Source organism: Corapipo altera, unplaced genomic scaffold, assembly GCF_003945725.1.
Source record: "Corapipo altera isolate COAL_440 unplaced genomic scaffold, ASM394572v1 107b, whole genome shotgun sequence".
NCBI classification, from domain to species: Eukaryota; Metazoa; Chordata; class Aves; order Passeriformes; family Pipridae; genus Corapipo; species Corapipo altera.
The window spans coordinates 1,100,339-1,124,126 of NW_020884951.1; the positions used below are offsets into that span (position 1 = coordinate 1,100,339).

Below are 23,788 nucleotides of genomic sequence, written 5' to 3' on the forward strand. Positions count from 1 at the left end.
GGCTTTCTCTGGACCTCCAGAGACTGTCTAGTCCACCCCTGCCACAATATTCAATAAGCTTTACACTGTCACACATACAAGCTATACATTACAGTCTGAGATTTTTATTTCCTTTTCTAGACCATGTAGCATCCACTTGGTAGTGAAAGAAGTTGACACTGGTCAAGTGCTGATGTCACCAGTATTTTGCTGTCTGTTTTCAGAGACCTAAAAATAGAAACAACTGTAAAATGCTGAAATTCTCGGGTGGTAATTGGAAATCGTATTTGAAACTGGCTTTAAAAACCCTTCAGGGAAATCTTGAAGCTATTTGATTTCGTTCTAATTAGGGACAAAACTGGATTTCAGCAAAACAGGTGATTTGAGGAGCCCGGGATGCATCCCTGAGCTCGAGGGGGAGCTGGGATGGTGGGAAGCAGGGTGGACAGCAAACGAGATGTGATGCTTGGCTGGCGAGGAGCCCAGGCAGTGTAAACTGAGCAACTGGAAAACTGCAGAGGAATTTGATGATGGAGACTGAATCCTGTGCAGAGAGAAGGAGGGATCTCCTCCTGTGAAGGTGGGAGTGCTGGTGGGAAACGTGTGCATGTGTGTTGTCAGTTGTTGTATCCCTGTCCGTGATGATGCAGCGAGGTGTGTTTTGGAGATGAGTCAGTGTGGGAGCACGCAGAGGTGCCAAGGCATGTGGGGAGCCTGGGGAGGCAGAGCCCTGCTGTCCTCATCAGTGTAAGTACCTGTTCAGTGCTTAAAGCAAGGGGGAGAGAACGGTCACGCTTCAAACAACTCCGGGTTTGCAGTTTGAAACTGAGAGGAGCTGACTGTGTCTGCTTGGGCTGTGCTTCAGTTCTGCTTTTCTTGGTGAGTTCTCATCAGTCAGCTGCTCCTGGGGGATGTCTCTCATTGCAGCCAGTTACTGCTGACCCACTTGTGGACCAGACCTCATTCCTGGGCACCACCTCTGGCTCACCTTGCACAGGCAGGCAGGGCAGGTTGACAGACCTGTGACAAGCATTGCACCCACGCTGTCAGAGCCTCCAGGGCTGCCCTGCCTGCTCCCCATGGCTGGGGTTCTGCTGGAGCTCATCTCTGGGGGCTCCTTCATAGTCCCCATCTCCAACCTGCTGCCTGACCAGGACCCAGCACTGTCAGTAATACCCTCCCCAGGTCCCACTCTGGGGTTATTTAACTCTCCAGTCTATAGAAAGGTTTCTCCTGCTCTTATCTCACTTGAAACCAACTGTTCTCAGCCACGTCCTCATTTTCTCCATGGGTGTTACGTGATTTTCTGCAGACAAGGTGGCCTGATGGGTTGGATGGAGGAGTTTTTATGACTAAGAATTTTTTTTTCCTGTACTGAGACCACTGAGCAATTTTCCCATCTCACAGACCAGAAGAGAATAAATCCTCTTTTTTTGCTTCCCTTTCCCTCCCTGAAAGAGGTTTCTCTGGAAATGTGAGAGATGAATCAGGCTCTGCCCTGTCTCTAGGAGCTCTCCCTGCTCCCTCCACAGGTTTGCCAAAGGCAACAGAAATCTCTCCCTTGGCAGCCTGGGTGCAAAGAGTTGGACTTATATCCATCCCTCCACCCCCTTGGAACTAGTTCTACAACCTTGTCCTGCTCTCACCACGGAGCTCTGCCTTGGCCCAGCTCCTTAGGACAAAGATGTGGAGGTTGGAGAAGAGTTTGTTAGGTGGGTGAGAGGAAATGAGGATTTAATTACGAGCTCAGCTCCCCAGTGAGGCTGAGGAAAGATCCTCCTCTCATTTCTGCCTCCTAGAATCGGGATCGGGGATTTAACAGGAAACACTGAAAGAAAGTTTAATAATATGGAACTTCTGAATAATCTTGGAAGCTGTGGAAGAAGCTGGAGGTCACTCAAACAGGGTAAAGCAGCAGAGCTGCTTCTCCTTCCTTAATGTTGCAAGAACAAAGGCAAACACCACCAGGGTCTGGCTGAATTGCTGCCTGTGCTACATCTCCTATAAGTCTGACTTGTTTGTTAGCACAGATAGAGGTCAAGGATGTGGTGAATGAGTGTTTTAAGGTTGCACCACCTCAAAGGAGTATCCACTGTCTCCTGAACCCCCAGCTTACCCTGGCAGCACCTCTTAGTCTTCCTGCTTGTCCTATCCCAACCACCCCTCTAAGCCCATCCCTGGACTTTGCCTATTCCTTGCCACATCCCACAGGTCTAAGTTTTGGGTTTATGTTTTATTAATGCAGCTTAGCCCAGCCTGATGCTGCTGAAGGGAGATATCTCTGTTAAGTGCAGGTCACTGGTATCTGAAGCAACCATAACAAATGACTCTTTTTAAAGGTGTTCCATGTGGGACTTTCTCATCTCCCAGTCCACTTGGTGACTGGCCAGACACACAGTGCATTTGGGATGGAATAAAGGGGCAGAAAAGCAAAACCTTGCAGTCAAGGCAACTCTGCTTTGTACTCCCTCAGGGTGGAAAAATGGTTGATTTAGATGGCTGGTACCCTGAGTACTAGTTTAGAAAAAGCTTTTTTTTCCTCTTCCATCTGAGTGCAGTGCACACTGTTATTTATCAAAGGATGCCTATGCAAGCACAGGTGCTTTTGGAAACGGTGACCTTAGCAGGATTGTGCCAAGGTTTATGGAGTCAGTTTTAGGCAAACAGACACAAGGGGAAAATATTCCATATCCTTGCCTTGCTCTTGGTTCAGTCATGACCTCCAGGAGTTTGCAAAGATCAGACTCTGTTAAAAGAATGGCAAAAATTCACCAGACTTATAAATCCCTCCAGGCCCTTCGAAGTTTGTGCTTACTGCCAGGCAGAAGGTGACATTTGCCAGCACATTTTTATGGCTGACTTTGAGAATGTAGAGTGGAGAATAAGAATTCAGTTTTACTTTTATTCCCATGTTTAGCAAAACAGTAATTTTGCCTCTCTTTCTACCTCTTAGTCACCAGAATCCCCCTGGGAGTCTCACTTGCCCCATGGGGCAAGCCTGCCTAAGTCCTGTGAAACCTGAGCTGCTTCCATCCCTTCTCCTTAATGCTGCAAACTGGTGAGAGCTTTGGGAGTCTGTATCCCGAGGGGACAGGAGCATCTTTATCTTCTCAGGAGATCTGAAATCCAAAAAGTTGCAAATAGCAACTTAAATGTTTATCTTTTGCTGTGAGAGTGTTTGTGTTAGTCCCTGCATAATGGCACTTAATCCATGACTGTAAAATAGGGTAAAGTGACTCTTGACTGTGTTTCCCCTTCATTTAGAAAGGCAGTGGTGGGGGGATTTGCACTGTACTCCTGTTCTCATCCATACTGAATTTTGGTCAGCATCCTTTTGAAGCCAAAGTTGTCAGGGAGTGTTCCTGGACACTGAACCTCAGTGTCCCACATAGTCACTTTGTTTCCTGGATTTGCTCTGTGTCTATAAACATTCTGTCAGGTGTTTCCCAGTTGGAGCACAGCAGAGGCTGGTGACCATTCTCAACAGGCTTTCTGCCTGTAGCCAGACCCTTTTTCTGTGGGGTAAGAATTTAAATGTAGACAGAGATTGTTCCATACCAGTTGACACTGGCCTCAGAAAACAGTGCCAGGCACGTTTAGTTTGCTGGTATAGATGAAGTTATGATATAGACAGTGCAGTGGTTTATTTTGTGAGGATGAGCTTAAGGGACCACCTTTGTTTTAGGAATGTCTCGAAGGTAATAGTCTTCCCCTCTTTTCCACCCAGTCCTCCTTAGAGAGTCTGGACTTGCTCCTTTTAAAACAGATCATATTTTGGGGAAGTAGTTTTTTACCCCTTACACTTGTGGTTGGTGAGCTTGGTTCTCCCAACATACTGGAGATGGTCTGGATGGGTGGCTGAGGGCCTTCAGAGCTGAAGTCTGGTAAAGGGAGATCTGACTGGGGCAGGAGCTGCATGGGCAGCTCCCTTGAATGTAACCAGCAACAGGATAAGGAGGAGATGGAAAGAAGGCATTTGGCCACATCAGGTTTTAATGGCAGGTTGGAGCTCAAAGCTGCTCTATGTCTGTGAACTTATATAATCATTCTAAATAAGACAGAAGAAGCCATTAATAAATAAACAGTGATGGGGAGGATCAGAGAGGGAATGAAATGGCTGGTGGTGTTCGTGTCAGGGAACTGAAATATTTGTGGAGGGCTGATGGTTTGCAGGAACTTGAGTGTTGCCTTCTGAGCTGCAGCTGTGGTGGGGCTGTGCTGTTGTCGGGCTCGGGGAGCAGAGCAGGCAGAGGGGCAGCAGTCGAGGCTGCATCACCCTCTCTGTGCCAGCCTCTGCTTTGTCCACACAAGCTTCAAGTGGGCACAGCTTTCCTCGTTGTAACAGAGATGCAGAACTAGCCCTGTGTGACTTGGAGCTCCGTGGCAGTTTTCCTAGAGTTGGTCTCTACCTCTCCTGGGGGTGAAGGGCACTCTCCAGAGTGAGGTGTTGCTTTGGCTTCTGCTTGATCCACTCCATGCTGGCACAGGAGGGGATCTCCATCAGCCCACAGCCTGCCAGAGCTGCTCAACATCTCATACATGTCCCCTTTTTATTTTTTTATTTTTTTGAGATGTTCAGTGGTTTCTCCACATCACGTTCTCCCCCAGATGAACTGTGTTTGCCAGTCAGCTGTGCAGTGGGGCAGCAGGGCAGTGAGGACTTGACTACTTGATAGCACGACTACCTACAGACCTCAGGAGGAACAATTAGGGCAAGGGGATGAAAGCGGGAAAGGAGCTGTAAAGGTTGTGGAGGGGCTGAGCCCGAGGCCTGTGGGGTGGGCAGAGACTGAGGGAGGGAAGGGGAGCTGGAGGGGGGGTGGTGGCCGGGCTCGGCAGCTGGAAGGGGGTGGATGTGGATGTGGATGCCTCAGCGAGCTCCCCGTGCCCGGCGCAGGCTCTCCCCTCCACGGGCAGTGTCTCTGTGAATCGCCGTCAAAGCAGAGGAAATTTCACACCACACAAATTTCTGAATTTAAACGGGGAGGGAGGTGGGCAGAGAAGCGGGAGAGGAGGAGGGGGAGGGAGAAGATGCAGCCTGGCCGGGCGCCAGCGCCTCATGCTAACGCCAGGGGGAAGGTGGCATCCTTCCCTGGCATTCCCTCTGGTCCCCGCTCCCTTTCACTGTGGTTGTGTCTTCTGGAGGCAGTGCCTCTGTCTAGAGCTGTTTACAGGGTGATGGTTTGCTCTCTGTCTCCTCATCTCCCTTCTCAGAGTGAGTATCCACTCCTCTGCTTTCTGTCTTTTAACCTCTCATTCTTCTCCAGCTTTTCCTCCCCAGGCTGGTTTACTCCTTGCATTCCCTGATCCCGCTCCTCTGTTCCCTCACCCTGGTGGCCTGTCCTGCACTATCTGCTCTCCTGTCTCTCAGGTCCCCTCCTGCCTGTCCCATCAATGCTCATGCTGTCATCACTCTTTGATCTCCTCATTTTTCCACCTCTTACTTTCCTTCCATTTTGATTGCCTGTTAACCCTGTTGAGACAGGATCCCCCCCATCCATCTCTCCATCCAGTCCTCCCCATGCAGTCTCCCATGAGCAAACACATCTCTTCAGCCAACAGCTCAGAGCATATCAAGGTAATACAGTTATACCCATCAAAGCATGAGGCAAAGGTTGGTCCTGTGGCCTTCTGGGCCAGAGATGGCATGTGTTGTGACCCCAAAAGGTCACTGGGGTGACTGAGTTTTGCTTACATCCCCCTCTGACTGCCAGAAGTGCATGAAACCTCTTCATCCCTTCACGAGTCCCCCTTGCCCATAGTACACAGCCACCAAAGGAGCTTGAGAAAGCTCTTGTTGACCTCTCTAGGAGCAGGTGAATGGTGAGTCAGCCTCAGAGGCCACAGGTGGGCATTGCACCAATGGTGGCAGGTGCTATGGAAAGCTGTGGGATGCTGTGGGACACCCATGGACTTGGAGCAGGGTATATCAAAGGGAAGCTGGTGTCCAGGATGCTTTTTAAGATCTGAAGTCTAAAAATTGAAACACCCCCATCCTCTCTGGGATATCACTTGCTTTATCCTAAGTGATAAAGCAAGTTTGGGCTGATTTATCAGGCTCTAGGAAGCCCAGAGACAAGACCTGAGCTGGGCTTGGTGCCTCTTGAATCTTGTTATACTTCAGGACCCTCACATCCAGGTACTCCTGTGCTGCTGGCATCCCTGGGCTTGCCAGGCACTGCAGCTGAAATGCTCTGGAGGAGCCGCAGAGAGCTGTGCTACCTCTGCTTCAAAATCACAGCAAAACCTGACAGGGTTCCAACGTTCACCTGCCCAAGCTGTGTTGCGTGGGCAGATCACCAGGATTTTGTGACCTGCATCTCACTGGGGTACCTCTGGAGGGTGCTGAGCTATGTGGTGTGGATAAACCAACCCTTTAATCAGAAGGAAAAGGAAATTATCCAGCTTCTGAGGACAGACATCCTCTTAATCTTGTTTTTCTCCTTTCTGTCCTACCTGTCCCGTGGCTCTCTTCTTTTCGAATCAACAGGGATAAATTCTGCCCTGCTGTAAATCTCTGCTGATCCAAATTGGTGTGATCTTGCAAAAATCGCTGGAGTGGCTCTGGATTTATGCCGGCTGTCCCTGCGAGCAGGGTTTGGTGCATGGAGTGTGGTGGCCATATCTCACTGTGTCACGCTCTGCATCTCCAACCAGCACTGCAGGTGATAAGCGAATCCTGGCGAGAGGGTCCCTCTCCAAGCACAGAAGGCGGAACCCTGGATGTCCTTTGTGCGGCCAACTCAGCCAGCCAGGCTGCAGTTTTGGGATGGGCGCCCTGGAAAGGTTTTTTTAGCCCACGGGGTCCACAAATGGGGTGGAAAATTTTCATTTAAATACGTTTTTTTGCATCTCACACTTTAGGGGAAACAGGAAAAGGCATTTGTAGCTGCCATTTCCCAGGGGTGCAGTATAATATATATAGTGAGGGCTGTGTGCGGCATTGGGGGATGAGTCATCCCCGTGCATGACTCCTTGGTCTCTGTGCCCGGCCAGGATGGACTCTGCACCTCCCACCTTGGGCTTTCCTGGCAAGGTTGCAGCTCCCCCCGGGTGTGCTTTGGATCTGCCTCCCACCCCTCTCCCCACCGTGGTTTCCTGTGCCCTGTTACCCCAGTCCAGGAGGATTTAGGGTGGGAGAGGCATTGTGTTTCCAGCTGCCCTCCTGGAGATGCCAAGCTGGGAGGCTGTAAAAGCACTGCATGCAGTCCCAAAGCCGTGGTGGCAATTTTTAAGTGGCTTTTGTCCTGTTATCCTTCTCCCCCTCTGAGCTTTCTCCTCCACCCCAACTGCATTACAGATAAAAGGGTTAAGAGCTCGCCTGGGCCCCCTGCTCGGAGAGAGGGCAGTTGCAGTGTTGTATCTAGACCCAGTGAGGATATATATAAATTCCCTTCGTCTCTTCGGATCTATTTATAGCACGGCAGGCAGTGGCAAAGGCTCTCCTCAAGGCTTCATCTCCTACAAACAGACTTCACAGACAGCAGAGAAGATAAATTTAGCACACGAGATTTCTTAAAGAGCCAGCAGCTCTGCGGGGCTGCCAGCCTGCCCTGCCACAGCCTCTGCCCCGATACCCCCCCTGGGGCAGCCCTCTCCCACGGGTGCTTGTTCCCCCACCTTCTTCCTCCCCCCTTCCCATTCCCAATTTTCTGTCCAGCTTCACCCATTCCCTCCCCCTTTCTGGTCTCTTTTTCTACCATTGATGGGTTTTTTTCTATTTTTTCCCCCCTTCTTTCTCACTCGTTCGCCATCTCATTCTCTCTGCTTTCTTGTTTTTCTTTTTTCCTGTCTTTTCTCTCTCCCAGGCCACAGGGCTCAGAAGATGAAGCTTTCTCGTTAACAGTTCACTGGTTATGCCTACATAGTAAAAAATGTGTAGCTTGATTAATGCCTTCCAGATGGTTAATTGAAAAAAATAGGGGGAGAATGCACCAATCTCTCCCCCCTCTTCAGCACTCTGCACACATATATCGCACAGGAAGAAAACTGCATTAAGGGGCGAGGGAGCAATATATTTGAGAAATAGGGGCAGCCTGTCAACTCCAGGGCGGTGTTGCCAGGCTGGTGAGTTAGCTCTGTCCCTGCTTCGTGCCCTTGTGCCTTATCTATCCCAGCCCAAAATTCCCCATCCCGGAGAGCGATGCTCCTGCGTGTACAACATGCGACACACACAAACCCTCCTCGCAGCCTTGTCTGAACCTCGGCACTGCCCTGCTCTGCCCCCACCCCGTGCTCCAACACCCCCAGAGCAACACCCACCCTCATCCTCTCCCCAAACTTATTTTCCAGGAGGCTGCACACACACTCTCCGTGTCTTTCATGAGTCTCGATCCCGCAATCGTTTGCGCACGAGTGGCTCCGGTACCGGAGCCGTGAGCCCACAGGAGCAGGAGGGCTCTGCCAGCGGGGTCTGGGCTTTGGGTGGGGCAGTGCCAAAGTGGGTACGGTGGGGGGGCTGCAATTAGGGTCGTTGGGGCAATTAGGGCAGGAAGGGGGGGTGATGATGCGGTCAGATATTCTTCTCCACAGGTCATTGCTGGGAGATTCAATCAATACATCATCTGCCCCCCGCACACGCGTTGCTCTCTCCCTCTTACATACGGACATGCCTCTCCTCTCCCCCCCCCCAGCCATAGCTCTGCCTACTCCCGGGTTCTTTGTCTCTCCCAAGGGAGAGACAGAGGAGGAACACAAATCCCTCCCCACCCGGTTAATAGAGACGCTGCCTCGCTGACGTGAGTCACGGAGGGTTTGTGCCGTGTGCCGCTGGGGGTGAGCCGCATCCAGCCCCCCGCCCTGCACACCTCCCACCGCGGATCTCCCTGGTTTCCAGGGAAACAGCGGCCCCAAATGCTGCCTGACTTTCGCTTCTGCCTTTCATTTCTCCTTTTTTTTTTTTTTTTTTTTTTGGTGGTAAGAAAAAAACCCAGCCACCACCGATTTTTAATTTTTTATTTTTTTTTTTCTCCCCTCTGTTCTCCTTTCAGGATCACCACCACGGCCGCCTGCATGATGGACCTGCGGAGGTACCCCCTGGACCAGCAGAACTGCACGCTGGAGATCGAGAGCTGTGCGTATTCCTCCTTCCCTCCTGGTGCCACCTGATGCCACCCACCCCAGCCACACCTTCCCGCTCTTGGGATGCCTCCTTACTGGCCACCCGTCCTGGAGGATGTTCCCTGGAGCAGGACCAGGCTCTCTCACCCAAACTTTATCCTGAGGGGACCTCGTGGGGAAAGTGCTGGGGAAAACGTAGCTCCAGCAGCGTTGAAATCACTCTCTGGAGTGACTCGCCCTAAGGAAGCCCTGGGAACCTGTTCTCACTAGAGCCTGGCTCTACTCTGTGTGGGAGGTGGGACCCAAGCCCTCCCACAGTCCCTCCCTGCCTGGATCTTCCCTTGAGTCCCACGGAAATCCTCTCCCAACTGCACTGGCAGAGGAGGTCCAGCTCTCCCTCATAAAAATGCACTGCAGCATCCCTCCAGGAATCCAGGAGAGCAGCAGATCTCACAGTTAATGATGATGCACCTTCAGTGGTGATTCTCAGGGAATTGCTTTTCCCACCCTGGAGGTCCCACAGCACCCACAGTGGGAAGGTGCCCGTCCTGCCCGTGCCTGGGCCTCGGGATGTGCTGCCACCACAGCGCTTGGCGTGGCGGGTAATGGGATGGAAATTAGGTCCTGCTGGAGGCACTAATGCCATGTCATGTCATTCCTGGCACTCCTTAGCATTTTGAGAATGGTTTACAGTACAACCAAGAAAACAGAAGGCAGAGAATTACCCACAGTTCCCCTTGTTGTGATTTTGTTCTTAATGGGTCATGTCAAGCCAATTTGTTAGTTGAAGCTACGATTCCTTACAATATTCCTGAGATCCAGGCAGAGATGAAGAGATTCAGTTGCTTCCTTCCTCAGAGCTTTTGTCTTTTACTTGCACATTCGAAATCTGCAGGGCTCCATTTTCTTTGCTTCCAAGACCACACAGCTCTGGAGTAATGGTGGTCTTATGGCCGGATTAAACCCCGAAGTATATTAAAAAGAAAACCAATCCAAGCCTCAGAGAAATAGCCCTTTTGTGGTGTAGGGCTGCTGGGTTTGTGAAGCAGCAGCAGGCAGATGGGGTCTCCTGCAGGAGAAAAGCCAGTGCTGGCACTGCCTGTTGATCCCATCCATCCACCCCAAAAATAGCCCTCACCCCCTATACCCCTGCCCATCTGCGCACCAGGATTCAACAAAAACCTGATGAGGCAGGCTGCAAACAGGCTGTTAATCTGACATTTTAAGACGTCATATCAATACTTTTTGATATTTCAGATTGAAATTACTAGTCTTTGTGGAAGTTCATTTACCTTTTAAAAAGGAAAATGGAAATTTGGTTTTCTTTTTAAAGCTAGAAATCAAAGCAAAGCCTTTATTTTTAGACCGAACAACCTTTCCCTTTTGAAACACTTTTGAAAAATGGCTTCCCGAAAAAAACCACATTTGATTTCACATTGCATAATGCCATAGTAAAAAATAAAAATACAAAAAATTTGGTACCCGATACCAGCAGGTCAGCAAATAAATGGAACAGAGCTGGTTAAACTGCAAAACCTCCTAAAATTAGTTACCGTAATTTGACATTTGCGTTGCTGCTCAGGAAGTAAATTTGAAGTCACTGCTGTTAAATTTGTGGATGATGAGGACAGCAGCGTGTGGGGCTGGCTCGCTGCGCGTTTGAATCCTTCCCGGTTTGAATCTGCCTGGAATGTGTTCGAATGCTGATGAATGCAGAGGTCTGGGTGTGGGAGTGCAGGGCCAGGCTGCCATCCCCAGGGGCTTGGACCCTCGTGGACATCAACCAGGGGAGGTGCTTGAGGGCTGGGAGCCTTGGGCACCACGGCAGGAGGGGTCATGGCAGGGCTCTGGCAGAAAGGGCTGGAGTGAGTGAGTGAGCCTGGCTTGTATAAACCAGGGGAGCCGTGGGGCAGAGCAGAGGATTGACTGGACTCGTTGCTGGTGAGAGGGGGGAAAGGGGCTCTGTCTGTGTTTGGGTTCCAGAATTTTGAAAGGAAGCTGGCAAATCGGAAGAGTTTGAGGAAAGATGCTAAAAAGCGGTTCAAGGGCCAGAGCAGATGTTTTGCAGCGAGAAACCTCAATAGCTCAGTCTGGTTTGTTTACTGCAAAGGAGGTGGAGAAGTGGATTGTTTACAGGCTGGGTGCACCTCTGCAGAGGGGGAGCGCTGGGTGGAAAGGGCTTGGGAACCTCCTGGAGAAATTCAGAGCAACCATCAGAGCCTGAAAGTCTGAGCCAGGTGAATTCGAATGTAAAATTGCAAGCAGTGTTTTTAGCTGTGAGAGCATTGGAGCTGCTGGAATCAACCACGGGGAGGAGTGGGGGACTTGGCTGTTTCTTGCTGCTTCCCACCCTGGGTCTGAGTGCTCTGGGAGAGATGCTGCATCCAGATGCAAACACCAGTTCCTGTGCACAGAGCTGGGGTACTGAGGCAGTGACACGTCCTGCGACACCCCAGCGTCTGCAGCAGATGAGAGGATAAACCTGAGGGTGGGCTCATGGTTGTGGAGGCTTTAGCACTTACTGCTGTGGGAGCAGGAGTGTGCCAGCTGGGGGAAGAGGTGGAGCCCTGGCTTAGCTGATTTACATCAGAAGCAGATGTGGCATGGCATTTGGAAGATTGGTTTTATTTTTTTAGCACCCATGAATAAGCGTGGTAATGACTGAGAGCACAGGATGTGGGCTTGGAGATTGCACAGTCATCAAATAATTCAGTTTGGGAAGAGACCTCGGGATGTCTCTAGTCCAGCCTGCAGCTCAAGGCAGGGTCAGCTCTGAGCCCTTTGTCCACTCAGGAGCTGCAGAATGAGACCATCCTCAAAGGTTCAACTCTGATCTGGGGTAACCCTTGGCCCCCAAGGCTAGGGAGAAGAATTTCTCCTTCATGTTATATTCAATGGCTCTTCGTTCCCTTGATCCCACTAACCCACTGGTGCTGGTTTTGGTGGCAGCCCTCCTTAGTGGATGTTAGCCTTGCTGGGCATTGCCAGGGAGCTGCCTCTGTGCTGCGAGGGCGTGTGGATAAGTCAGGCTGCTGTGCTGCAGTGCGGGCGCTGAATAAAAGCTCTCTGTGGGCACAGGTGAGGCTCAGGCTCTCAAGACAGCCTTGCACCATGCTGTACCACAGCCTGGGCATATCCCACTGCCCACTGCACCCAGAGGTGCTCTCGTGCAGCTCTGCACTCCACTGGGAATAAGAGGCCAACCCCTGTGCAGCAACAGCCACAGGGCTCCTAAACCCAGCTTGCCACGAGAGGTGTGAATTTTCAAGTGGAGATGAATCCTTGCCCACAAGGGCAACAGGCAAGGCAGTGACCATCACACTGATGGGAGGGGAGCTGGATGGTTTCATCCCCTTGGCCTCGTTTGCCATGAGTCCAGAGCACCTCGGGAGGGTCTTTCCCCTGAGACTGTGGCTTTGGGTCTCTCAGTGTTTCCAGCCCATGCAGCCCTGTTTGGTGTACATAGTTTGGGGTTAAAGAGGCTGTACCCTTGGCTGAGTCAACAAACCCACTACCCTGAAATGCAAAGGATGAATATTTGTTATGAGCCTGACTCTTCTTCCTCTCTTGTCCCGTTACTGCCCTTCTCAGCCAGCACTTGGTAAAAGCAACCCCCAGTCTCAGAGACTCTGTCCACTTCTTGGATCCCGGTTTCAACTGGGATTACTTGGAAGAGGAAGGTGCTCTGATCTTCAAACTTCTTTTCAACTGCTGTTGTAGATCTTTCTGTCTCTGGGAGTTTTTAATAGTGCAATGCCCTGTTTACCCAGTCCCCACCAGTCTATATTGTGTGGTCTCCCCCTCCTGGTAAAAGCAGGCAGTTTTAAAAAGCAGAATGCTGTGTTTGGTGCATTTGACAGAGGCTTCTGGTGCACAAGTCCTTGTCATGTCAGGCACGGAGATTATGTAGCACAAGTGAAGGCTTGATGGGCCATGTCTCACCTTTTTCTCCTGAATTCTAGACAGAAGTGGGTGTTCTGACCAATATTTTCCACATCTGCTGGGGGCTGTACTGCCAAGTTCAGCTGAAGAAGAGGAGTACAGGAGAGGGAGGGTCTAGGCTTGCTGTCTGATGGTGTGGACTTTGTTTTGGATCCTTTTCCAGATCACCTTATTGAAAATGGGGTGTGTCATCTGGTCCAGCTTCTCAGCTCAGTTCTCCCTCTGTGCTTCCTCCTCCCTGCAGATGGTTACACGGTTGATGACATTGTCTTCTTCTGGCAAGGAAATGATTCTGCTGTCACAGGGATGGAGGTGCTCGAGCTGCCCCAGTTCACCATCATTGAGCAGAGGCTGGTCAGCAGGGAAGTGGTCTTCACCACTGGTGAGTCAACCCAGGCTTCTGTTCCTTTAGAAAAGAGGCATCTTCTGGGCCTGCCAGCTTTCCTGGTTTTTGGTTGTTTGTTTGTTTGTTTTTGCTGCTCCTCATCAAAGACTTACAGGATCATTTTCTTTGCTGCAGTTGTTCTCCTTTCTAAGTCAAAACATCAGCTGGGCTCAAAACAGAACCTCTTGAGAAGGTTCTCAGCCTTTATCTAATTTTTATGTGGTGTACACCTGGGTCTAATGTAGGTGCAATAGTAAGAAGAAGAATATATCCATTGAAAAGCAAGTGGCTTATGAAATTATGCAAACCCATCTGTACAGGGCAGTAAAAAGATTTGGTGAGAATACCTGGGACGATTCAGATACTGCCAGCTGGCAAGTTGGAGGGGTTTGGATTTTGGTTGCTGTCTTCACTTTGCTGTGATGTAGGGTTCACTGCCAAAACAGCAAACCCCACACCTGTTAAACAGGACAACTTTTGAAGTGCCATGAAAACACAGCCCGAGGGTATCAGCAGTGGTGGCAGATGGTGATGTTGTTCCCACAGTGCCTCAGGGGCATGCTGAGAGCAGGGTCCCATTGCAATGGCAACCCAGAGACCCACTACAAGAGGCACTATTCCTCCAGAAGAAGTTTGCAGTCTAAATAGGTAAAACCTTCAAAAAAAAAAAGACTGCTGGGATGTTGTGTTCAAGCTACAAAAGTGGCACAGGGTGGTAAGAGAACAGTGCCTCCTTATTCCCAGTCTGCCTCCTTGATCATTAAAATCTGTCGTTATCTTGTTACTTTAGCTGCTAAACCAGGATTAAACCCATGTTTCAGGCTGCTGTGTTGCCTAAGGGACAGAGGTGGGAAGGAGGAATGACTTGGACTTCATTTCACAGCAATGAAAGAGTCTGTCAAAATTAGCCTGCTCCAGTGGAAGGACTGTAAAAGTACTTATTGTCCTCACTATCCTCATTAGGTTTGCTAAAAGATTAGGAGGAAGTTGCAATAACTTGAAAATAATAAAAAAGAGACCTACAGATTAACTAACACCACTCTATTTGCATCTGAATTTGCCCAGCCTGACCATAACCCATTTTTAGAACAGCATGGGAAAAGTATGATTCAGATCTTCATTGCTGTTTGGAGGCAAAGGTAGCACATGAAACATTGGAAAATCATCTCATGGCACCCAAATATAGGGTTAAAGTCTCCCATGTAAGTCTCTATCAAATTGGCTGATCCCATAATAAGAGCCATTCTCCCATGGTGGCTGATATAATAATGTAACTTATGTAGTTTCTTTCTTCTTAATATTCTGAGACAACTGAGCAGATTCTGAAGAGACCGCTTTCAAAAACTGATGAGTCTGCATAACTAAATGAAGAAGAAAAGAGATTTTTATTCCTGCCTCCTGAGAACATTTTCCAAATAAAATTTCAATTCCTAACCTAAGCTCTTACCATAAATACAGCCTTGCCCTCCTCTCAAACAACGTCTCCCTTTAATATCTCGTTGGCAGGTTCGTATCTGCGCCTGTCCTTGAGTTTTCGGATTAAGAGGAACATTGGTTACTTCATCCTGCAGACTTACATGCCATCTATTCTCATCACCATCCTGTCCTGGGTCTCCTTCTGGATCAATTATGATGCTTCTGCTGCACGGGTGGCACTGGGTATGTACCTTCCCATTATATGTCAGAGAGGGTGTTTCCATGAGGGAGGTCACCTGTAAGAAAGAAAATACCTTTTCTTTATGAGGCAGCAGTTAAGCCCATAGATCTGTCAAAGCTGTCATCCCAAGTGGACATTTTTTTCCTGAGAGCAAACTTTAAATTTTCGATCAGAAGAGCTATAGTTTTTTTGTTCAGAAGTGTTAGTACTTCCCAAGCTGGAGTCTGTTTTGTTTGAGTCAGTAAAAGTTCTACCACGGGAGTTTAAACTGTCTAAACAAAACCAGGGATGGTCACAGATTCTCAGATATGTGGGATTCTGACACGCCACAAGCACACTGGTTCCTTCACTCTGGTTTGTGCTGGTTTTCTTAAGAAGACACATCTGGGCACCTCTTTGTGCCAGGACTGGTTAGCTGGATGATAAATGCTGAGGGTGGGTGGCCAAAGAGCAGAATGTGAATGGTTAAAAGATGAAAGAAAGGGAGGAAGGGGCATTGCACATTTTTGTGATAGTTCAGACCCCTTACAGGCACTTTCTATAGCTGAAGACCTTCGTAGCCAAGGCAAATGTCGGTCAGTAGTTAAAGTCCAAGTTCTTCTTAAGCATTCCTAAAAAGGAATGTTTTCCTATGAGAAGAAAAAAAAATGAGGTCTTTTAAGCAACAGAAGGGAAGTGGGGGTGGATTGGAGATGAGGATTTTGAAGAAGGAACAGGAGAAAGAGGGGATGACTGACATACGAGAATGGAGCTGTCCAACATGATATAAAGTTCAGAGGTGAACTTTAGGAGAGGCAGGGAGGGAGCAGGATTGGATCTGTGAGTGGAAAAAGGCTCAGAGGCAATGCAGCACAGGTCTTACAGGAAAGGTTGGGGTTTGAATTAGCTGTAGGAGAAGACAGAGTTTGAGAAGACTCAGAAGGGAGGGATGGTTTGTGCAAAGATATAAAATAGGTAATTTGGCTGTGCTTGCTTGGAGAGGCTGGAGCAGAGAGACAGGGAGGGAAGAAGAAGAACACAGTAAATTAAAAAGGTAAGTTACATTGACAAGAGTACAATCAGTGAGAGAAGAAAAAGAGACCGTGGCAGACATTGCTGGCACAGTGAAAGCACAAGCAGAAGGGGGGATGGGAGATGCACAGCTGGTGAATGTCTTCTGACATCTGGATTTGAAGGAAAAGACAGAAGAAAACATTGTAGATCAGAACTGGAACAGCTCTCCCAAAACTACTCCTGACAGTTCTCTATCTAACTTATGCTTTAAAAGCTCCAAAGAAGGAAACTCTCTGCTCCTCTGGTCACTTCATCTCCAGATTTACCTGCTCATATAGTCAAAAAGCTCTTCTTTGCCTCTACCCTAAGTCTCTGTTGCAATTTGTCCAGCTCTTAATGGAGCCAGGGAGAACATTCTACTCCCCTTCCTTTGCCTCAGATTTCTGCATGTTTAGATTGCTATCTAAATTTAGACAATACAATATATTGTATGTATCTAAATACATCTCCCTTCTACTTACTCAGCAGGAGACTAACAGTTCTTTAAGTCTTTAATCAGAATTTACACTAAAGACAACAAGCAGTGGGCCAGGATGCACAGAGAGCTTTGAGAGCCATCCCTGTAGAGGTAGTGCTGAAACCAGAGGAGCAAATGAAGGTCACTGAGACTAATAATGCTGTTAACAGATGGATAAGAAGGAGGGACACAAGAAGAAAAGGAGAAAAAGGTAGTAAGTGAGGGCAGCTGAGCTAGAGAAGTGAGAGAAGAAAACTGAGTTGAAGAGGAAGAGTTACCAGCCCCAAAAGAAATATGAGGGCTCATTGCCATCTTTTTGGAGGTGACAGACTGTCAAATCTGAGATTTCAACAGAAATCAAGAGATCTGGGGCCACTCTGAGAGTCCAGAGAAGGGAAGAGTCTGAGAAGACACTGAAGGAGAGGCCTGAAGCTGTGAGAGTAACCATGGTGCACCAGGCTTTTGGAGGCTGAGTGGATGGGGACAAAAGTGTTCATGAAATGCTTATTTAAGATGCAAGAAATATGAGTAAGCCTAAAAAAGAGAGTGTGAGAACCATGGGAGGAATGTGTACAAGTGATAATTGAAGTAATGAGTGTTAAAGCTGGTGAGAGGAAGGTGGGAACTGGCAGGGTCAAGGATGTGGACAAAAGCCTATGAGGAAAGCAAAAAAAAAAGAGAGTGCCATGAAGAGGGAATCTCTTCACTCTTTCTCCTATTCATGGCATTGGAAAGACACAGAAGATTAGAAATTCATGTCAAGGGCACTGAGGCATTCCGTAGCACACAGTGAGGCCTGATGAGTTCATGAAGTAGAAAAAGGGGAGGAGAAGAGGTTAAAAAACAGAGGAAAACTGAATATTTCCTACCACACTGAGGGAAAGGAGAATCAGGGAGGACTTAAAGAAACGAGGTCCAGAGGATGTTGATGCCCATCATCCTGATGATACTCAGCTTTGGCATTTTCTCCCACTGTTTGCAGCTGGTTTATCTTCTGCAGCGATTTGTGCTGGGCACCTGGGCTTAGAATAATGAGGATTTTCTCCCCATTTGCACTACTCCCATCCCTCCTGAGGCTGTCCAGCTAGGAGGGAGGAACGGGGAAGCTGAGAGTGGCATTTCAGGAAATCATCCCACGTTGGTAACAGAGCACCTCCCCTCTCCTTGCAGGGGTCACCACGGTGCTTACAATGACCACCATCAACACCCACCTGCGGGAGACTCTCCCCAAGATCCCTTACGTGAAGGCTATCGACGTTTATCTCATGGGCTGCTTCGTCTTTGTGTTCCTGGCACTCCTGGAATATGCTTTTGTCAACTACATATTCTTTGGGCGAGGGCCCCGGCAGCAGAAGAAGCAGAGTGAGCGGATCAGCAAGGCCAACAACGAGCGCCACCGCTACGAGGAGAAGAGGGTGAGAGAGCAGGTTTGTCCTCTATTTTCATTGTGGCAGGAGGATTCAGGCTCCCCGCTGTTCATTCTGTCCTGGATGAGCTGTGGAGCAGCCTGTGTCCTCATCAGGAGAGGTGAACTCCAGTTCCCCTCGTCTGGTGATGACTGGGAGGTTTTTTTTCTCTTTGATCGTTTTTTTTATCACCGTCAAACCAGTCTCATCAGGACTTATCCCTTGCATGGGGCAGGTGTACCCAAAGGCACTCCTGTGGCTCTTGGTCCTGCTGTGTTGGCAGAATCACAGCACCCCACTCAAAAGCTGGCTGCAAGCACATGTGGCTGGTCCTTCGACTCCAGCAGCAGGGGACAACAAATGCAGCACGTTCAGAGCTCACAAATGACCCGATCAGTGGTTTTGTTACACAGAAAACAGTTCAAAATCCCCCCTTCTGGTGTGTGCATCCTGCACAGGATACCCCCACTACCTTTCTCTCTGTCTCCCCCGTTCTAGGTTGACCCTTACGGCAACATCCTCCTCAGCACTCTGGAGATGAACAATGAGCTGCTGGCCACGGACATGATGAGCAGCGTTGGCGACTCTCGAAACTCTGTCATGTCCTTTGAAGGCTCAGGAATCCAGTTCCGGAAGCCCCTGGCCTCTCGGGATGGATTTGGCCACCACCCGACCCTGGACCGCCACGTCCCGCTGAGCCACCACGCCGCGGCGCGCAACCGCGCCAACTGCCGCCTGCGCCGGCGGTCGTCCAAGCTGAAGCTCAAAATCCCAGACCTGACAGACGTCAGCACCATTGACAAGTGGTCACGAATCATTTTTCCAATCACTTTTGGATTCTTCAACCTTGTTTACTGGTTGTACTATGTAAATTGATGCCTGCGGCCTCCGAGAGAGAGATAGGGACAGACACTCAGACAATGACAACACAACAGGAGTGTTGTGGTCTTTTGGGTTTGGGTTTTACTCTTTACTATCATTGTCATTTATTCCTCTGGTTCATTAGGTTTATTCTAAGCTTACTCTTCTCTTTTCAGCACACGTAGAACCACGGAGTGTGGGGCGGGGTGAGGGAGAGAAGGGTACAGGAGGGGGTGTGGTTTCAGGGAGGGATGTGTTTGTCTTGATTTTGGTTTCCTGCTGAAGGACTTAAACCATTGTAAAAAAAAAACCGACAAAAACACCAAAAACCAAAAAAAAAAAAAAAAAAAGGAAAAAAAAAAAAAAAAAAAAAAAGACAGAAAAAAAAAAAAGAAAAAAAAACCAACAACACAAGAAACCCCCAAAACCAAGAAAAGTTTTTTTAAAAAAGAGGGGGGAGATTTAAAGAAATTGAGTCAAAAACTGGTGGGGGTGATAGGTTATCTTTGGCTGTGCTCACTAATGCGCTATCCTCACTTCCATTTCACTACTGAACTTCATCTTTCACTTTTCAGTTTTATTATATTTTTTAATATTTCTATCACTGCTCTTAACCCCTTCATGTTTATTCTCTCATGGATTCATGAGGTGATGGGGTTTCATTCTCATGCTTACGAGATTTTTCTTTTCCTCTCTCCCTCTCTCTTGCTTACGAGCCTGAAAGAATCTTTTAAACCGACAAATAAAAAGAATATTTATTTTGGAAGAGCTGGGAAGGGGGGAGGACAAGGCAATTATTTGGGAGGGAAGGGGCAATGTGGGGTTATGGGAGGGGGGGGAGGAGGAGGGAACTTATCAAAAACGAGGCACATTTGCAAGATGCCTTTTTCCACCTTCAGGAGTTTGCAAGCTGTTTTTCCTGGATGAATGCACGTGTGTGTGTGTGTGTGTGTGTGTGCACGTGTGTCAGTATGGATGTGTGAGTGCAAGCATGTTTTCTGGGGAGGGGAGCTGGGGAGGGGGGGTTTTGTAATATCTTTTGTAGAAAGAAAGAGAACACAGGTGACATTTGACTGGCAGTGTTCTGGGGGGAATAGCAGGGGTTTGTTTGCTCGTTGCAGCTTGGTGGGTTTGGAGCCCCGGCTTTGAATCGACAGAGACAGAGCTGGGGAGGCAGAGTGTGCAAATATCCATTTGCTGAGAACAGAGAGGGGACTTGGGCATCAGCAGTGGGACAGTGCTGCTGTTCACCACTGGCACCTGATCTCTAGGAGACTAAGTTGATTCGGTCCTGAAAGGAGGGGTTGTTCCTAGTCATTCCCACCCTGCATCTTTCTTACAGAGTTTGGAGAGAAAAGCAGTTGCAGGACTCTAAAAATCCTTTCCCCTCTCTTCCTGTTCTTTATGCCAGGCAATGGACTTCACACTCCAGCCCACTAAGTGACCATAGCCTACATCAAGGTGCAGGAAAGGCTGGATGTCATTTAACTTTGTTATGCTTCAGGATGAAAAAAAAAAATATGGAAACAATTATTATCCCCTTTCCTAAGAAGTTCAGAAGCAAATTGTGGAGTGGGAACCTTTGATCTGTGCTGTTTCTATCAGGCTTTGCTTTGTGTCTGTTAATACATGCAGAATGTAGAGAAAAGCCCCCTGTGCCCTTTCTTACAGATGATGTGGCTAAGGATGCAGGAGAGTTCTGTGGAGCATCATCCTGCTGGAAGGGGATGATCTTCAAAGGCTGGGCAGGGTGAAGGTTGCAGTGAGAATGCTGAGCTTGTCAGTGCTAGTGGAAGCTCCTAAGTCTCTAGCAGCTTCCATCCACGGGCAATCATTATGAAGGTCCAGAAGGGTAATTTGGCCTTGGAGAGCAAGGTCAGCTTTTTCCAAAGGAGCCAGTGACTTTCAGGATAACCACTGAATTACTGGCCACTTTGGCAATCACTGATGATTGATAATCTCACTTATAATATTAATAAAAGCCATGAAAATAATTTATTCACAAGTGCAAAACTTTAACCCTAGGGTCATTCTGCCATTCCTGGAGTAATGATGGGAACCTTGTTCCTACCTGGTAGTTTTTTCCTGAGAGACCCGCAGACACCCACATTGCCCTTTATCCAACCATCCCTTTATTTTCCTGCTAGCATTCTCTTCCCTTTCTCCTCCATTCCCATTGCTTGGGAGAGCAGAGTGATCCTCTGAGACCAGGGAAACTCCTGTTTTTCAGATGGCAGATGAGTCTAATGCACATCTTTGATTCACTAATTTGTGTCTGTACAGCACTATGGAAATGTGAATCACTGCAGGCCTGACCTAGTGACACTGAGGTCATGGAAAGTTTTGCCATGACTTGGATGAAGCAGGATCAGGCCTCATCAGAGTAATTAGTATTATTATTTTTGTATCAGTAATGTGTCTTATGGAGAATTTGAAGCATAAAAGTAGAGCATCCATCCTTCCCAGTCCCCCATCTCTGTCTCCCTCTCTCATGTCCATGTGTGCACAGATCTGGTCCAGGCCTCCCTGGACTCACCAAGGTTTTAGCACAATTGTTAAATCAGACTTAGATTCTCCGCTGCCCTGCAGAACAGTCTCTCACTGCTCTCCACATTCAGGAGCAGTGCTGTCAAAAATGGGTTTTTCCCACTATTACTGCAGTTTTTATATGGAGTCTGTATAGGAATAAGAGTCTGGAGAGTGACTGGAGCTGGATAATAGGGCTCAGGCTGGATTGGGCAGTCCTGTCCACCCGAGACATAGGAATTTAAAGTTGGCCAATGGAGAAAGTCACTATCTAGTGAGATTCTATTCAGAAATATCTTTTCAATGTTTTAGTGGAAGTCATAAAGTCATGTTTTATGACATCAGCAGTATAATGTCAGTGGGTATATGCATGTTGTGGCTGCAGTTCCCAGATGGAGACTGCCTATCAGCAGGTTCAGTTTTTAAGGGGAGTCTAACCAGATGACTGACGATTAAATAAAATATCTAAACACCCTTTATATATGTGATTACAATGTAAAGGGTGATCAGAATGATAAAAGTAGGGAAAAAAAGAGGCAGTTATAAGAAGCCTATTAAGATTGGAGGGAAAACAAATGGCTGTGTGGTAAGAAATGACGAAGCTGAGGGAGATGACTCAGGAACTCCAGTAATTTGGTGGTTGTAGTAAAATCCTGACAAATGTGTGACAGGAGTTAGGCACCTGAGAGCTCTCTCAGCTGGTCCCAAAGGCTGGCAGAGGCAGCAGCACACATATGTTGCAAAACCCACTGATGCTCTTTGCTCCTCGGGTGCTGAGCCCCACACAGAGTGGGGTCCTGACCGACCCCATCCAGTGCCCTGCAGGTACAGCCCAGGGCCTCCAGAAACAGGAGATCAGGCACAGGGGGGGCTGTGTTTAATATCTGAGGCTTCAATCAGAGATTGAGCCCAGAATTTCATAGTGACAATCCAAAAGCTTTCCAGGGAAAAGGCACTGCTTAGCCGGTTTCTTCACCTGCTGGGACTGGGAGCCAGGCTCCTTTGCTGTTGCCTCGGTCCTCTGTTGGCTGGGTTCTCTTTCTTATCAGGAGTCATCCTAGTTTCTCTCTTTGAATGTTCCTAACTTGGTATTACCAGGTCAGTTTTACTTCACAGAGTCAGTATATCCAGACATCTGGACTATTTGGTCCACCACAATAATCTTTGCCAAAGAGTGTGCAGTCAGAACTTTTCACAGTTCAGGAGCTGCCTTATAACTTCTGATGATGGGGCAGAATGCTGGAGAACAACCGAACGTCCTGTGAGTCAGATGAGTAATAGAAGATGTGTTCTCGCCCTGGGGTGAGGGAAGAATGCTGAAGGCCTTTAGAAATGCCCTCCTCCAAAACTGAGGTGGCACCTCCATGTCCTCCCTCCACAGCTGTCTGCGTCCACCCCTAAGAAAGGCAACAAACCCACGCCTTGGTTTGAGGTCCAGCAATCCAGAAAGGAGATAGTGAAGAAAAATAGGGATTTTAATCATACTCAAGGCTCAGAGGTTTCAAGCCATCACACAAGCACGAGTGTTATTGGAAGGGTGGAGGGTATTTCCATGCTGCATCTTGCGTGCCCACTGTTGTCCTCCTTTCCTCCACAAAGGCAGAGCAGTGGGGAAAGGGGGAGGAAAGAGTGTGAGTGCTGTTCCAAAGTGGAGCTGCTTCTGGCTTCTCTTGCAGTGGTGCAGAAGGCAATGGTCAGGGCTTGGTTTGTTGGCAGCTTGGGGCAGGATTGCTACTTGCTGTTGGTCATGTTTTTTAGCAGAGGCTAGAACTTGAACACGAGGGATGCTCCAGGCTACCTGAGGGAACTGAGCTGGGGGAGAATGTTGTGCACCACGTGAAAGAGGAGAAGCAGAAATAGGAATGCAATCTCTCTCAGGATATCCGTGGCCAACACAACTCTATTGCTTCATTTTCTGATACTGTATAGTGCTGTCACTCAGGGACCTTTAGTAACTAGGACCTTGGGACTGTAATTCTATCTGTCCCCCTCCTATCCCCCCTTTGAGTACTAAGAAATGAAAAGACAATGAGAGAATGTGCAAAAGAGGGAAATAAGAGCCCTGCTAGCAAACCCCTGCTATTCCATGGGTGAAAGTAAAGCTTTGGTTACTAAGGCAAAAGGAAAATGTATACCTTTATATTCATGTCTTCAAGCATAAACCAGCCAGTAGTGTATATAGGATAAGTTCACAGTGCATGAAACAAACAGGACTGTAGGTTTTAACTGGCATCCAACGTTCTTGCATGCACATCTGACACCATGCCAGCAGCTTATGTCTTGCAAATACGTAGGGAACCTGCCAAGGCTTGGCACTTCCACTGTCCAATGGACAGCACATCCACTTCCCAGAAACAGAGCCAGGAAGGGAACTGATCTGGCCAGTCTGTTTGACCAGATCTGCTCTAGAGGCTCTGGCAGGAGGAGATAAGGGGTGGGAAAGTGAGTTGGTTTTGTTTTCT

General features: G+C 48.4%; 1 protein-coding gene across 2 annotated transcripts in view; it reads left to right on the top strand.

Moving 5' to 3' along the window:
* The window catches only part of LOC113956530 (gamma-aminobutyric acid receptor subunit beta-4), a 70,373-nt gene extending 51,206 nt beyond the window's left edge, over positions 1 to 19,167 (top strand). The window contains exons 5-9 of one of the 2 annotated variants that reach the window (XM_027663224.1): positions 8,970 to 9,052; positions 13,226 to 13,363; positions 14,873 to 15,025; positions 17,704 to 17,960; positions 18,438 to 19,167. In XM_027663224.1, the coding sequence (XP_027519025.1) occupies positions 8,970 to 9,052; positions 13,226 to 13,363; positions 14,873 to 15,025; positions 17,704 to 17,960; positions 18,438 to 18,815 (1,009 nt within the window). In that variant the 3' untranslated portion in view covers positions 18,816 to 19,167. The remainder of the gene's footprint in view (positions 1 to 8,969; positions 9,053 to 13,225; positions 13,364 to 14,872; positions 15,026 to 17,703; positions 17,961 to 18,437) is intronic. The other variant, XM_027663225.1, reaches the window with a different exon arrangement.
* Positions 19,168 to 23,788: the final 4,621 nt, after the last annotated feature.